The following is a 17,512-nucleotide window of genomic DNA, read 5'->3' on the forward strand; positions in this document are numbered from 1 at the left end:
ACGCTTTAACTTCTTCCATTCTTCTCTCTCTCTCTCTCTGTCTCCTCTCTTCCTCCCTCCCTTTCCAGTCTCTCCATACCTCTCCTCCCTCCCTTTCCTATCTGTCTGTCTCTCTGTCTTTCTCTCTCTCTTTTCAATGTACATAACAGTGTACTCTTTAGGAGGGAGCCATGGTGGTATCTATGGCAACCGGATTGCTAGGCAACAGCCGATTCTCCCTTCCTTTCCTGCGCGGTGCAGCAGCGGCGGCAATCAACCAATTGGAAGCTGAGGAGGAACGCCGGTGTACGTGAAAAGTTCAGAAGACATCCAGAGAGCAGTGCATGGCTCTCTGTTTCCACATGTGCCGCCTTAGCATGGAGAAAAATGACATACATGAACATAAAATCACTTTGTCTTTGTACTGGAAGACATGGCTTGATAATAGGGAATGTTTTGTCAAACAGAATAAGCCAGAAATTGTGAAACATGAAGCCACTTTTCCAGATGCTGCTGCGCACATGCACACACATAGGAATTTAGGCAGTTCAGGCACACATGGGCTCATTAGCATACTATAATACCCCTGCACACACTGCTGGAGCCCATTGGATGGCAGTTTAAAGATGACTCATTTAACATGGGAGTCTGGGCAAGGGTTAGGGTTAATCATTAAACTTCAAGAGCATTTTTAAAAAAAGTTTCACGTAAACCAAATTATGATCGATTCAGAATTTGGTTTGGTTTGGTGGAGGGGTTTGTTGGATGGACATCCTACAAGAGCCAGTGACCTGACTGACAAAGACAAACCCCAGCAGAGAAACACATCTGTATCTGCCCAGTGATAATGCTATAAATGGCAGTGTGACAGCTAAAGCAACAAACACAAGAGCTGAAATCTTTGCACACTTCAAAACATCTTTGCCGTTTTCGGAAGAGAAAGACAGATAGGTGAAGACAGAGAGAAAAACCAGAGTCTGTTGCGCACATATGGAGCAACAATAGACACAGGGTGGGGAGTGGCCATTTTAGGTTTCTCGGTGTTGTTTTATATTGATGTTGGTTGATCAAAATTCGTCCTTCACTCCTCTGTCTGCAGACAGCGGGAGGAGGACAGGGAGGCCATTTTGAGACACAAGGCAAAAAAAACTGGCGAGGGAAAAAAAAAAAAAAAACAACAACCAACAATGGTGAGTGGGAACAGAGGGAAGCTGACCTTCAAAGGGCTCAATTACATGTCACACACATACACACTCAAAGTTGGGCATGATTGCCCATAGAGCACATTCACATGGCTCGGTGGCACACAGAAGCACAAACAGACACACACCGGGAGAAATGCACATGCTTGCGTGTGTGTTGCCCGCATTTTTAAACACACGCATGCAGGCACACACACACTCGGAGCGTCCCTGCTGCTCCACACCGTTGGACCGTCTGTCCGTCCAGATAAAGTGGCCTCTGAATCTCGGCTCTGATTTGAGAGGGGGGATTTAATGACAACTATCCTCCCCCCCTCCTCCTCCCTCTCCATCTCCCTTCCCCTCTGCCTCTCCCTCTGTCTTTCTCTTATTTCTCTCATTCATTCACAGTTGCCGTTCCTCTCAGTTTGTGTCCTTCTAGCAATCTATTTATCTTATTCCTGCTATTTCACTATTTCGCTCTCTCCTTCTCATTTACCTCCTTCTCTCCCTCTCACTCTCCATGCCCACAAAACCAATTTTCAGGTGGACACTGCAGGGCCGACCTCTAAAGTAAACATCCCCCCTTATTCATCTACTTCTCCTTAGCCTCCTCCTCCTCCACTTCTTCTTCTTCTTCGTCCCCCACCACTACCACCATCACATCAATGCCAATAGAGCCCCCTCCCCACCCCATATGCAACTCTCCCTTCCTCCCGCCTTCCTTCCCTCCTTCCTTCACTACCTCCAACCTTCTGTTTGGAGGAAAGAAGTAGAAGAAGAGTAAAAAAAAAAAAAAGGAAAGCACATAGTGTGTGGCGCAGTCATGAATTTTAATGGCACTGCTCATTTTGAGTAAATAGTATATCAGCTGGGATCCAGATATACGAGGAGGTGTAGTAGTGGTGGTTGATTCTGGTGGTGATGATCTGGGGGAGCGTAGACACAAAACAAAGAAATAAATTAAAAGGAAACCCAAAGCTGGATGATGGATGAAGCATAACAAGAGAGAAGAGAATGGGGAATGAGAGGCAGAGAGGGATGGGAGAGGAGGGTTAAGTGAGGATGCAGAGCAAAAGGAGAAGAGGAAAGTGGTGAGAGATGGACGGAGAGAAAGAGAGGGAAGGAAAAGCTCATCTCCCGGTGGAATAATCTCTCATTTATCACACTGATGGAAAAACAGGGAGAGAGGATGGAGCTGGATAAGGTTCGGAAAAGACAGTTTCATAGTTTGGGTGATAAGTTTCAGCTCACACTTGTGTAGTACGTGTAGCATATATGCCATAGCGTCTAGACAGCTTTTTGTATAGTGTGAATTATGCATGCAGGGTTGCTCTCATTCGCCGGAGCCATATTAATATTATTACATATGTGGCAATATACCGAAGGGGTGGAGGGTGGAGGGTCTCCTTCATGATGCTCAGCAAATTGGGCAAAGCTATAATGGCGCACACACACACACTAACGCATGCACACTCACACATATGAACACACTCAGAGAGCCTTGCAAATGCATGTGCACTTGTGCATGTGGACACACACACACACACACACACACACACACACACACACACACACACACACACACACACACGCACACACACACCAACCCAAAAGGCTAAGCTTCCTTTTTCATTTCAGCAGAGAAGATTGCATTTTCTGAGGCTGTGCACTGTGTGTGTGTGTGTGTGTGTGTGTGTGTGTGTGTGTGTGTGTGTGATTACTGACTGTTTGGGAGGGAGGGATGGGGGATATTAAACGATTCAAATGCTGTCTCTCTTGCTCTCCTCCACTGGAGAGACCTAAGACTGCAACATGGCCACACACACACACACACACACACACACACACACACACACACAAACATGCACACACACACACATACTGGTCCAGTCTGTTCTGTCAGACAGGCCAATTTAAAAACACACACTGCCAATTAACTGAGAGGCAGCATAGTTTCAGTGTGGACATTGTTGCAGTGCAGCATACACAGATAATGTGGATATGTGTGTTTTTGTGTGTTTGTCTGCGTTCTATTCTGAGCAAATTGCTTGTTTTAAGACCGAGAGGAACAAAGACAGTGGATAAATCGTCTGTGCTTCTTTTTTCACATGTCCACAGCTATTTCTTTTGTTGTTTTTGAGTGTGAACAACTGTACCCATTTTGCTGACGATTAGTGACCAAAACACAATCCCCCGCAGGATAAATGCATACTATTGTCCTTAAAAGAAGTGTTCAGAAACAAACAAAACACAAAGACAGAAGGCAACACTGAACCACACACTGATAAAAAAAGTAGCACCGGGGAAGAAAAGAAATGACCACAAAGAAACAAAGACGGCGAGTAGTTTTGTTAGTGAGGATGCTACAGCTAAGAGGTGGGGATGTTTGATGTTGGATTCAAGACCTGTACATAGAAAACTGAATATTTCATTCACTTGGTGTTCACTAGCATTTGTTGCTCTCATATGGTTCCCCTGGATACATTTAGCAGAACAGTTGCAGTGTTGCGCTGCATACAACCCACAGTGCTGTTATACATACTCTATGCTACAATTCAATTCTTTTTACAGCACAAGTGATCTTTGGACAATCGCACTCTGCTGTTTAAATGCCCGTACAAACCTGGATCCCTCTAGGTTGTGCACCAGGCCCCTTTACAGCTTCAGGAAGTCTGCCAAAATGCAATAACTCTCATACGTACTGTTCTTTCTGCAGGTTGTCTTATTAAATATAAGCCAGAAGTCCCACGGGGAATGATGTGGTGTGAGGTAAAACCCACACTGATATTCAGCGCGAGTAAATGTCCCTGAGCCAGATGTACATGAGACATACTTCATGATGGGCATCATAACTTGTCAAACACAGTTGTAAGTAATAACATTTAAAGTGGCCACATTCTATTAACTTGTTCCATGTAGTGCCAAGAATATGGAGCACCCGAATGGAGTGAATGGAAGCATCATGAACAGAGGACAAAAACTTAAATGCTCATCGTCTATAAAATGGTAACTTTGCAGATTGTACTCTTCCTTCATAAGGCGATGGCACTCTTCATGCACCTTGTGGGGCTTTCAAACCTCTTCGCTATAAATTGTTGATATTGGATGATTCTGCAAAATCCTGTATTACATTTAAAGCTGCTGTAAGTGAAATATTGTTATTAAAACAAATGTAAATTTTATTGGGTTATGCAGCGTTTTTGTGCATTTAAAAGGTCTGCAAAGTGAAACAGCCCAAAGTCCACGCCAAAGGGAGTTACTCTCTCCCACAGAAAACACTGCTCCTGCACTGCCTGAAAACATCTGATTTGGAGTCTAGCCTTTACTTCAGTAACGTACGTGTGTCACTGTATAACAGGCGTTATATAAATATATATTTATTATAAAATATATACGCTTCAGCCAGTCAGCAGACATACAGTTGCTACTGCTGCAGCAGTGTTATTTTAGATCACACTACCTTGCTCGGCATCACCCGCCCTACTATGCTTCTGATTGGCTACATCCTGCCCATTAAGTAATGCGCATCTGCAACTCTCACCAAAGACTGAACAGAGGTGAGATGCCTCACTCTGTAGCTAAAATAGAGCGTTCAAGACACAGTGTGAAACCTATTCTACTAGGACCCCCAAATAAAAGTATGAACCTGAAAATTAGCATAATATGACCTCTTTAAATAGCTCTATAATACAACAGTAATCACTATTATAGAGTGTTTGGTCAGTAAACCAAGTCTCTCCTCCTCCTGTTGTACATGCAGTAAATGAGAAAAATAAATCTGGTATCCCTGCCCACTTTATCCAATCAGGACAGAGAACTCCATAAAGAGGCGGTCTTGTCTGCAGGATCCTCCTGTTTACTGCTATTTCTGGCAATTACTGCTCTCCGTCTTTTTGGTGACATAGAGAGGAGGGAGGGGATTGGTAACTACAAAACGTACAGGAAGTCAGCTAAAGTGCTGAAAACGCTCACAGCAGCTTTAATGACAATACGTCCAATGCAAATGTTTTTCAAACTCTCAAATAAACTATGGTCAAAGTGTGCTTAGGGTTAAAACAGGGAAAAGGTTAGGGGGAAGATGTGGTTACAGATAATAAAAAAAGGGCAAATGCAAACTGCACGTCTGTCTCCCACATGAAAATCCAACATGCTACACCTCAACCTCCACACTTTTATTTCTGCCTTGCTTCATGTAGGACGCACTAAAACTTTGGTAATTAGCACTTAACATAAAGTAGAGCTGAAGCAGATGGAAATCACATTAGTTTAATAGGTATTTGGTGATAAACTAAAGCACTGGACAAACTGCAGTTTTGATTTGATGATGGTGCTAGAGGAAAACTCAAGGGATCACCAAAGTGACTGCAATTGAACCTGAGTGAAACATGAATGCTTGTAAAAAATTTCATGCTAATCCGTCCAATATTTGTTGACATGTTTCACTCTGGACCAAAATGGTGGACTGACCAACCAACCAGCCTCACCTTTCACAGAACCATTTGTACAGAAACATCTATGCTCCTGCTTCACCTCATCTACATACATACCTAGACTGTCTGGCAAGAAATGCTGGAGGCATTAGCAAGCAATACCATGGGTCTTCATTACTAGCTCATGATATGCTGGACCAGCACATTAATGGATACTCATTAAGCTGTTGATGGCTGCAGCCGTACTGTGTGCTGTAAATTGAAAGGTACATACAGCAGAAGTAGAAAACTAAATGTAGAGTACGCTGGAAAATTTCCTGGAGTGTATGACTGGTGTTTGTTCACTGACAGCTATTTAGAGCTGATGAGTGTTGATTAAAGAGCTGATGTATCTGTGCCGCAGCTGTTGAAACTGTCTGAAGTGCTACATTAACTCAGAGAGGTGATGGCGGATAGATTTATTTATGGGTCTATTTTTTTCTTTTTCATTTTATTCAAATATTTCTATTTCTTTTGCATACGATAACCTGTGCTTATTGGCAGCTACAGGTCTGCCTGACCTTTAAAACATGAGGTCTGACAGTGACTTTAGCCCTGGGCTATAGCAGCCCACACAGTGGAAGGTTAAATGCTAAGTTGTAGAAAAAAGGTAAAATTACCCTTGGGCTAAGTTAGCCTTGGGGCAACCATGTAAATATTGTGGTGTCATATGTAACCTTCAATAGACTTGGAGTCATATATTCTGCTATGACTGGGTAACAACAAGAAAAAGTGTAGCCACTTTTAGGCCTCATTTAGACCAATTCAGGCATTGCATCAATTAGTCGCAGGGTTGTGTGGCAGTGTGGGAGGGTCCCATTTGTGTGATGTAATGTTGCAAACTTTAACAACATTAAACTTGTTAAAGTTATTCATGTTGCCATTCCCTGAAAACATTTTCTCCACTTTCTCTCACTCTTTTTTTAGACTTTTTGGATCACCAAAGCCAATATCCGACCCTGGTTTAACCCTGGTCAAGTGTTGGATCAAGAAGCCGATTCGGATGATTCTTGATGGCCTACTTTGATCAACCACAGTCGCAGTTCTAACTGCGTCACTGCGTCAGTCTGAAAGGGGAATCAGTGAGAGCTGGAGAAATCAGCTAACCCCAGTTCTCCATTTGGAGAAATCTTATCCTTCACCCACACAAGAGCAGACTTTGGATTTGGCTCAGTCAGCACTGTAACTGTCTATAATGCTGCAGGAGGAAGTCCAGGACAATCAATAGTTCCTGATAATATTCTGATTGTTAAGGATTGTTGAAATGACCCTGAAACTGCAAAACTTAAACTATAGTTTTGACTACTGTTCTGTAGCTGAGGACCCAGGATGAAGTAAATAATAGATGGTGATGGACAGCTGGACCGGTACAGGTACGATTAACATTCAGACAGCAGACTCACGCTTGTGGTTGTTCTTGCGCTGGAAGGGTAGTGTGTGTCGCTCAGAGTCTTCTTCCCCCTCCTCATCTGCCAGGTGTGTGTGAGTGTAGTGGTAACTCAGCCCTGGGCGGTTCTTATAGCGCTTTCCACAGACTGTAACACACACACATACACACATACACACACACAGTGTAGAAAATTGGTGTGTAAGTTGAGACTCAAAGACTAAGGGGAAACAGGAATAAAGACATAAAGTTGCATTGCTCACTGTCACAGACGTAAGGCTTGTCTCTGTCTTCAATGGCAGGCGGCTCTTGTCTCTTCCTCATGCCCCCGACACCGTAGGCCTGCCGAGACAACAGACGCACACACACACACGCACATAGGTACACGCACACACACACACACACACACACACACACACACACACACACACACACTTGTGAAATCATGTACATATTGTAAGCCAGACACAAAAAGTTTAAACTTCCCCACACAATAAAAAGAGCGTAACAGCATAATCCTCACTCACTACACACACACACACACACACACACACACACAGAAGCACACACGTTTGCATTCTAATCATCTGCTCTCAGTGTAAAGCTCCACTTCCAGCAGGAGGGGGCTGATGACACCTAGCAGGGGAGCAACAGCTCCAATTAGCAACCCTGGTGTCTGTGTGTGAGCATGTGTATGTGTGTGTGCCGACTTTCGGAATACATTGTTAACACTTGATTATCTTCCCATAGGATGCCCAAAAAGAGGGGAGGAAAAAAACCTGTCTGATCTAATCAAAGTTGTAAAAAAAAAAGGGGGAAAAAAAAAGGTATGATTGAAATCTCTGAATCCATTTGCATTTATTCCCCAAGATAGTTGTTGGTTTGTCAGATGGCATTTCACTATAGACTCAGGAAAACACAAAATAATTCCTGCTGTAGAAATCTACCTCACTTTTTGGAACACAGAACGTCGTCACCTATCATATCCTCAGACCATGCATTAGGAAAAAAAAGATATTTCTCTACATGCGAAATTCATTTGACTTCAGAATCACAGGACTCTTACACTGCACTGATATGGGCTGCACACATGTAGCATATTCCCTCTAAGTCTTGTATATCAGAATAACTTATGGCTTCTCTCATTTTATAATGTATTAGATACCATCTTGCGATGGGATCACACCAGCCGCAACACCCCTCAACATGTTCACGTTCCAACAGTCCGTCAACACGTTCAGTTTGACTGCAGTTTGCAGACTTTGGCTTCCCTCGCTTCACTCTTTCACACTGACAGCCTAACAGCTCCTTTCATGGCTTGTTAGTTCAGTATAAACTAACCAAGGGAAAAAAACAAAAGAGATGAATTATGAAATGTCACTGATGTCTTACCCGTGCTTTGGTACGGTTCTTGCGCTTCGGGACGTCTTCCTCCATCTCATCCACCTCCAGCTCATGAGGGAAATCCCCGACCAGCAGCTTCTATGGATGAGATACAGAGCGCGAGAGAGACAGATGGACTGTTAGACAAATTGGTTGGTTTTCCTTTTTTACTTTCCTTGCTTTCATCCTGTTCTGCATGGACCAATGCGTGGTCAACTGTTTGCTTAATCCCAGTGCAGGAAGCAACCTTAAGAGCAGAACCATTAACTCTAAATATAGCCAAATGTGTTACCATTTCATTGGAACAAGCAATTCGATTTACAACCTCCTTAATTAAAGAGCCACATATCACAATTTAGTACTGCGCTGCTATAAGTAAAGGGACTCACAAGAGGTGCATTAAATAAAAAGAATCAAACAGAGGCCAAGATATCCTGACTTTTAGTCCCTGATATGGATCAAGCTCCAAACACACTGATCCTACACTTCCCATGATGCAACTTTTTTCTGGAGCTGATAATGGAAGTAGCTAATGGGTGACCCATCTTGCTTACTTCTCATCTTTGTTGCACGTGCACAGTAGTGATCGGGCAGGAGTAATAGATCAGATACTGAAAACTGAACGTTGTGTGTAAAATCAGTGGACTGCCCCTATAAGACAAGAGGCCTTTAGCATTTTTTGTCAATAGCAGAAAGTGATACCAGTAAGGGAAGAGTAAAGTGTGCACATGGAGCCATGATGGGGCAGAGTGTTGAAGTGACGCCTGCCTGGGTGAGCCTCGAGCTGGGCTGGTGTCAGGGGAAGCCCTGGATTAGAGGCCCTAAACTTACTCAAGCCCTCGGGGGGCCACTGTGAGGGCCATCCACTCAACTGCAGATTGATTAGCTGTCCATCTGAATTCAAGAGCTGCTGCCCCTAGCTGGTGAAATACTTCAGCCAGATGGGCATTAAGTGTTTGCTCAGAAGTTACTGAGTGAAACTTGCTGTACAGAGGACCGGCTTCCCTCAAATGTCCTTCAGATAGTTATTAGCAAGGTTGATCTGTAAAACACGTGAGTGGAATCCCTGTTAAACGACACGACTGGCTGCAGTGCAATCACACACAATCACAAGCACGCACACACTCGGTGCCAGGAGGGAGTTGTCAGAGCCGCGGGAGCCCGTGTCACTGCCAAAACACACACTCCGAGAGAGACAAAGGCAGAGACAGACAAAGAAACACAAACACAGAGGGTAATACAGATAGATAAAAAGAGATAGACAGCCTGACATAGGACGAAAACAACAAGAACAAGGCAGAGAACGGCGAAGTACCGAAGAGAGAGAGAGAGAGAAAAAAAATGAGGGAGGGAAGAAAGAGAGTCTCACCTGACACTCGCTCATTGGCTCTTCTTCCTTGGTTTCTACCTTCTTGTCCAGGGTTTCCCCCGCGAGCAGCGACTCCAGCACAGGACCGTCTGGGATGCCCCCCTCCTTCTTTAGAGAAGCTTCGTAGTCTGGAGAATGAGACAATTACAATCAGAAAACAGCAGAGATCTCACAGTCATGCTGACATGCTCAGTTGAGCTGACAGTGCCCCGAGGAAACAAAATTTGGCTGGTTCGTGATGGCACAAACACTTCATCTTCTGCGGTGTACACGCGCTGAAGTGATCATCTGAAAGTTGTCCAAAATATCACATGATTGTGTGTTGCTTGTGGTGTCCACATTTTATTTACAGACAATTTCTCGTCATGTAACCCACCTGCTGGGGAGTATCTCTCTTTTTAATTATGATACAAACACAAAGCTCAGTGATGACACAGAGCCATGAACAGCCATGGGCCATTAAGTGTTAAAGTTATTTAACACTTAATGGCACTTTCTAGATTTTTCCAACCTTAGGGCTACATAAGGGGAATTAAAATGGTGCGTTAAGGGGCTCAAAGTTAATGGTCAGCATCAATTTACAATTAGCAATTTGCACCCCGTTGATGCACCGATTTTGCCATTCTGTCATTTTTCTGTCAGTTTTTAAAATTGCTCCTTAATTACCAATCTTGAACTCGATCGGTACGAGCCGCGGGTCCTCCAGGATGTTTAGCCGTCTCTTCTTGCGCCAGCAACGAGCAGGATATGTGTACAACTGACCTGGAGCGTGACCTGAAACACAGATGAACACTACCATGATTCATACATTCACTAGTGCATGGCTAGATGAAGACATCTTCCATACACCACCAGGAATTGTTTATTTTTTTGACTTGATAATCATTTATTAATAAGTTTATAGAGTTTTTGTTGTTTTGTGTGTAGCTTAGGGACCATAACAGACACTTCATTATACAATCTCATGTTGAATGATGACCATTAAACTTCTTAATCTTATATCTTGGATCTTGAATCTTGAACAAAAATGGATGGTTTGATAAATGAGTCTTACATGCTAGAATATTAGCATTAAGTTTGTCTGCATTTTCTTAATTTGTGTGACTAATTTTGGTGTTTTGCACTATTAAAGTACATTTGATAAGAGTCCACAGCTCCACTGTATTAGGCACAGCAGTGCTTCTACCTATATGCTAACACATCTTAGTTCAACGTGTTAGAATGCTAATTTGCTAATTAGCACTGAATACAAAGTACAGCAGAGCATTAAAGTTATTCCATATTACCCTGAGGGGGGTGTGATTATCAGAACTGAATTTAATGGCAATTCATTCAACAGTTGTCGGGACATTTTGAGCCACAAATGCCGACCTATACTGTAGATGGCACGATAGTAAAATATATAATTCATCCTCTGGGGACCATGACCATCTGTGCAAAAATGTAGCATGGCTAAAAATATAAGTAGCTGTGGTCTAAAGGTAAAAATGTGTCATAATTTATACAGTTTTTAAATATAAACTACTTTCTGTTGGTTTTGGAAAGATTTATGGCATTGTTGTCACTGATGAATAATTAGCAATTAAAAAAACCCACTGAAGTTAACCAAACAGGAATAAACCTTGAATCTTAAACTGGTGCGAAATCAATTCAGCTTTTGATTTAATTCAACGTTATTCCATGAAATTCAAGTTAAAACTTAAAACTTGCAAAATAACAAACAAAAGAACTGCACTGGCAGACACGAGGCAAAGCCTACAAACTCAAATCGTTAACACACACACACACACAAGTGCACTCTCTCTGGAATAGTTTGTGCCAGCGGCGTATCATTGCCTACAGGGGTGTCTGATTCGCTGCCAAAATACACTGATGTTACAGAGAAAGAGAAAGCGATGAGGAAACACCCTTTGGGGAAAGTAGGGGGGGAAAAAGTTGAGGTGTGAAAGGTAGGAGGCCTGGAAATGAGGGAGAGGAGAGAGGAAGGAAAGAGAGACAGAAACAAGCAGAGCTGAGGAAGGAAGGAAGCCGCGGGACAAATAACTGGAGAGAATCATTTGTGTAGCATAACAGCTGGTAAACACAACACACACACCAACAAAGAGGAGTGCTCTGGAGTGCTCCTCAAGCTTCAGCCAGCCACTCTCCACTCTACTCTGCACAGGTATCAATCAAACACACACACACACACACACACACACACAGAGACACACACCTGGTCCACGGTGATTCTTCTCCATCCAGATGTAGCAGTTGCTCTGGGCCACGCCGGTCTGGGAGTCCAGGAAGGGGAGACGCATGGAGCGCTCGGCGCACAGGCGGGCATTGTAGCTGCGACAGTGTTCGATGGCCTCCTTATAGAACTCCTCACCAAGACTGGGAGAGGAGAGAGGGGAGGAGGAGGAGGAGGAGGAGGGAGAGGAGACAGAGTGAGGGTGTGTGGGGGTCAAAGGTGGAGGACAAGGAGGGGAATCCAACATTAGCAGGGCAACAGGATGCCAGCAGCTCAGCATGTGTGTGCGTGTGTTTACGTGTGTTTCTGCGTGTTAAAGTGGACTTTCATGGACAGGTGTAGGGCAAATGTGTGTGTGTGTGTCTGCAAGCTTCAAGCTGCGCACATCTCTGAAGGTATGTGCATGTGTGTAGGTCAAAAGGGGCAGTGAGTGGACAGTCATGGCCGGTTACGGTGTGTGTGTTTGAGTGTGTGTGCGTGCGTGTCTGTGTGTGTGTGTGTGTGTGTAGGCGAGCCGTGGAGATGCACAGTCCTATTAACCTGGGTCACAGCAGATGAGCTGGCAACTACGCACTGCTCACACACACACACACACGCGTGCGCAGTACAGTAACACATTTTCACTGTGACGACAATCTATGCACTCTATCTTCTCACCTGTACAAGTGTGGGTTTGATTACCATTCAGTGCAATATTCTTCTCTTTGTTCCTCCCTCCTTTCACCCCCCCTCCTCCTCTCACCCATCTCCCATCCTCCCTCTTACCTGTTCTTGATGACTGCACCTCCAGATTGCCTGTAGGGGGAAGAAGAAGAAGAAGAGAAAAAAAACAAGTGATGTGTGGTGAGTCACTCCACTCCACCCTACTTTCCCCCTCTCCACTTTTCATTCTTTCCCAACATCTTTCCGTCACTCTTTTTTGTTCTTGTTGCATGCTTAACTTTCACACTCTGCTGCCCTTCCTCTTTTTTGTTAATTTTCATATTTCTTCGCACTCCTCTCCCGTCTCTTTGTCTCTCTCCTGTTAATCACTCCTCTCTAGTGTCCTCCTGCTGAGTGCAGACATCAAGGTCACTCTGCTATACAGACGGTAGATACAGGACACACAAAACTACAGCTACGTGCACGTACACACACTCGGAGCTACAGCGCTGGGCCAACAGCAGCCTCACAATAACAGTGCAGTGCAGCTGCTGATAAAGAATTGTTGGATTCGCTCTGTGCAGCCGCTAAAAGGTGTTAGTGATTAATAGATTGATTCGTTTTGCAGGAACGCTCAGAGTATGTGGACTCAGAATTTGGTTGCAAAAGTGTTCAATGTGTTTATTGATTATGGTAGTGTATGTTGAAAGCATTGCACTCCTATCACATTGTCACAATGGGCAGTTTCTAAAAAGGATCAAAATCGATGCATCAGAACTACAGATATTGTGTTTTTATTCCACACATTCTTTCTTTCACATTCTCTTTCTTCTTTGTCAAAACCTGCCTGCCTACATTACCCATAACGCAACACGAGAATCATATAGCTTTTTTAAACGTATTAAATCCCAACACATTATTAGAGGGGTTCCCCTTTAAATAGGCTACGACTGCCCCCTGATGAAGGCCACAAGCCTAAATGCATCTGACAATTAAGCTATTAAACCTAAAAGTCCTGCAAGAGTTTTAAACAGGCTACAACTAAAATAATCTGGCAAACAATGACAATAACAACGTTTTAGGGCCTTTTGGTTGAAACAAATATGGAGTATGGATTAGGACACCTGCAAACTGAAGGATTTGTCTTGATCCAAACTAATCCAGGAGAAAAAGAGTCGACATGAATCCCCCATTAGCGCTGCACCAATATCTAATCATTTAATTCTTGGCCAAATGCCAAAATTTCTGCCATATTTAACTGAAATCTGCTAAATTAGTTTTTAAGATATCTTCTAATTAACACACAGAAAGCAAATAAACTTCACAGGACTGAAAACCTCCTTGGCGGAGGTAATTATTTAAAACTGCTGCAACAACACACTACAACACACTGTGAAGGTACAAACAGAACTGATGATCATCTTTCAATAGAAGCAAAAATTAGTTTTGAAAAGAAGTGACTTTTTGACAAGACACTCAAACAAAATGAATATTTACAGATTAAAGCCCTTAAAATGGACTGAAGCTGATTTGAGAGGGCTCTTGTGAAAATGTCGAGTAGAATCAACTGTCCTGGTTGGAAAATAAGGACGAATTCAACTCTACCATCAGGCCCTGCAGACGCTGGTGAGGTCTGACAGCTTGTGCGTGGCATCTTCAAAACCTCCTAAACCAGTTCTGCATCCTCGCGGGCCACCGCTGGACGTGTGACATTTAAAGGATGTGATTGGGGCGTCAATAAGTGGGGCATGGCACGCTCGTGTCCGCTAACACTTCGTTGGGAATGAGCTGCTTGAAGAGAACATGCTTCTGTACAGCTCAGCGCCCACTATCGGCTGTGACCATTCGAGTATTTTATGGCCTCGCTCGAGGTGTGCACCACCAGAAATTTTTCCTCGCTTGGTTTCACTTTGCTGTAGTTCTGTGCCAGTGATCCTCCTTAAAAAAGACGAATGGCACGGGATAGAGGCCTGTCCAAAGGATAGCAGGTTACATCCACACAGCCAGTCAGATACCACTCACCTGAGTTCTGGCGGATAAAAGCAACACTTAAATGCTTGAATTTTGAATCAGAGTTTGTACCTGCAGCTAGCTGGCCGAAGCACAAAGACAGCCATCCTCCTCGGACACAAGTATACCTACTGTTTGCATATAAATAGTCATGAAGAGGGAGGATAAACACTCACACAATCCGAGAGCTGCTCAAACACTCACATACATTCAAGAAAAACAGAGGTGCAGAAAGCCTTACGTGCTGCTTTTTAAAATTTTAAGAGGAACATGGTGAATAAAAGACTTAGACTTCAAGGCCGCACTAGTGACCGAACTGGAATACCAGAGAGAAATAGACTCAGTGGAGAAAAAAAAGAAAACATTCAAAATGTAAAACAGCTCACCCCTGAGCTCCCTCTCCATCTCCTCCCTCAGCACCCCTCTCACTTCAAACCCACTCCCTTCCATCCCTCCATCACCTCCATCCTTCTCTCCTCAGCTGCCTTTAAAGGTACTGGAATAAGTCGGTCCCCCCTCGATAATAAGTTGACAGCTGTAGAAAATGGCTTCTTTCAATTTGGGTGCTCCCAATCTCATTATGTTGTGATAGGAGAGCCGCATGACTGTGTGCCGGTTTGGAGGCTCGTACGGGGAGAAGAGCTGAGGCACTCGAATCGGCAGTTGAGGGGGAGATACGCAAAGAGAAAGTTGGGCGATGACACTTGAAGAAAAAGGAGAAGGAAGAATGAGGTGGGCAGACGAGCGAAGAGGAGAAGGAAGACAGTGGCATCCACATAGGGAGAGGCGGAAATACAAGACAGCAAGGGAAGGGGATGAGGAGAAAAAAGGACAAAAAGTGAGACGGAGAAGGTGCACAAAGAGAGAAGAAACACTGCAGTAACAGAGCAGGCTGACCTGAGAAAAGAAGTGGCTTGCTGATAACACCTCAAGGCTGTCTGTTGTTTAAAACAGAGCTGCAGACAAATTTCTCTAAACTATGAAACCCCTAATTCAGCAGCAGCTATCAGAGAAAATCAGACTCTCAACATCAATTTGTAAAATAATAATCTTCAGCTCTTAGATTGGATTCAGAAAATCACATCGAGGGGGTGGCAACGGAGTAAAAAGCTCCATCAGCAAACATTCCCTCAAATGTTATCTCTCATTGTGCTGGCCAGAAGTAGAATAGTAAACCTGAATTGCAGAGAAACCAACCTCTTCTTAATTCAGTAGCTTGCTACTACCTCACGGACCTGCCAGTGGAACATAGAGTGCTTTAAAAAACTCATAGTAAAACAAAAACCGTTAAATGGGGTTTATTTTTACTCGGTCGGTGCTGAGTGCATCAAGCTACGTATCCTGGCAAAATGAAGGCCTGAAGATAAAGCGTTAAAATTTTAACCAACATTTGACAGCATAGCACAGACTTAAAGGAATAGTTCAACATAGCGGGAAATAAGCATATTTGCTTCTTGCCGAGAAGGTTGACACCACTTTGATGTCTCTACGCTAAATACACAGCTACGGTTAGCAGGCGACTGTTAGCTGTTGGTTTAGCATAGCATAAAGACTGAACATGAGAGGAAACAGTTAGCCCAGTTGTCTATCCTCAAGTTTCCTGGAGAGGCCCCTAGACAAACGATTATGGGTGATTTGCTGGGGCTGAGTGAATTAACAAAGTATCATAATAACTGACACACCGGCGGCACTTTCAAGGCGTTAGAAATGTTAGCTAGGTAGGCTAAGCAAAAATAATAGTGTTAGTAGTATTTACACAATAAAGTCCCTAACCTAGATGTTCATGAATGAATGATCAATCACAGTAAGAAAGAGGATGAGCGCCCTGTTACCATGGTTAACACAGCTTCTGGTTAAATGACAGGACATGTCGGAAGTCGAGCCCAAGATATCAGCTGGACAGGTAATAATATACCTACCAGCAGCTCGTAAGCTCACTAATTAACATTTCATATTCATTTCTGTAATCTGTACAAAGAATTGTACATTTCTAGGCCTAGCTGTTTCCCCTTACTTCTTATATTTTCACTAAGCTGAACAGAGCTAAAGGTCTCCTGGCTATAACTTCATATTTACTGATATCAGAGTGGTATCACTCTTCTTATCTAACTCTCAGCCACAAAGACAACAAGGGTATTTCCCAAAAAGTATTTCTTTATCATAGCCAAGAAGGAAAGGCTCAGTTAACACAGAGGATTTTCCTCCAAGCAGAGGAGGAACTCTCCCTCTGGCCTGTGGCCACTGTGGTCCAATCAACCGAGCAGTTGTTGAAAACACAGACCACAGGGAGAAGCACCGAGAAACCAAACTGCCCATCATCAAACCACACAGCCGATGAAGAAAAGACGAAACCTGATTCTGCACCAACACATACACAAGCGCCGGGTGTACACGCCTCACTCAGCATGACAACTAATTCTCCAATCATTCCCATTTTTGTAATATACAAGATTTTTTTCCTATTTCAGGTTAATTCCGGCGAGGCTATATTTTACGCTTATGGATGCACACAGACTCACAAGCGCAGAGAGAAATACTAGCAGCTTTAGGAATTAGCTGGCACAGTGCCAGCTCTCCAACAAACCGGAGCTGACTACCAAAAATGTCCAGGCAGACATGACGGAAATGACAATCACACAGGCCTGCACTGTGCAAGGGCACGAAAACAACACAGAGGACGCATGCATGCATAAATATAGACCGACTGCACTCACTGAGAGAATATGCAACCATATACATGCACGTGAACTTTAAGTAGGACATACAGTAATAAGCATGCACACACAGAAATATAACAAAGAAACACATGCATGCACACATAATGTAGATAATATTATGCACCTGTAACCACAGATA

At 43.6% G+C, this 17,512-nt stretch overlaps 1 protein-coding gene across 1 annotated transcript in view; it reads right to left on the reverse strand.

Annotated features, from left to right (window-relative positions):
• The window catches only part of dpf1 (double PHD fingers 1), a gene marked incomplete at its 5' end in the record, with an annotated part of 44,606 nt that overhangs the window by 20,178 nt on the left and 6,916 nt on the right, over window positions 1–17,512 (reverse strand). The window contains 7 exon segments of the mRNA XM_084351879.1: window positions 7,036–7,167; window positions 7,283–7,361; window positions 8,412–8,501; window positions 9,772–9,899; window positions 10,438–10,545; window positions 11,987–12,147; window positions 12,770–12,799. Coding sequence (XP_084208005.1) covers window positions 7,036–7,167; window positions 7,283–7,361; window positions 8,412–8,501; window positions 9,772–9,899; window positions 10,438–10,545; window positions 11,987–12,147; window positions 12,770–12,799 — 728 coding nt within the window.

This window comes from Pagrus pagrus (assembly GCF_965226575.1).
Source record: "Pagrus pagrus genome assembly, chromosome: 4".
NCBI classification, from domain to species: Eukaryota; Metazoa; Chordata; class Actinopteri; order Spariformes; family Sparidae; genus Pagrus; species Pagrus pagrus.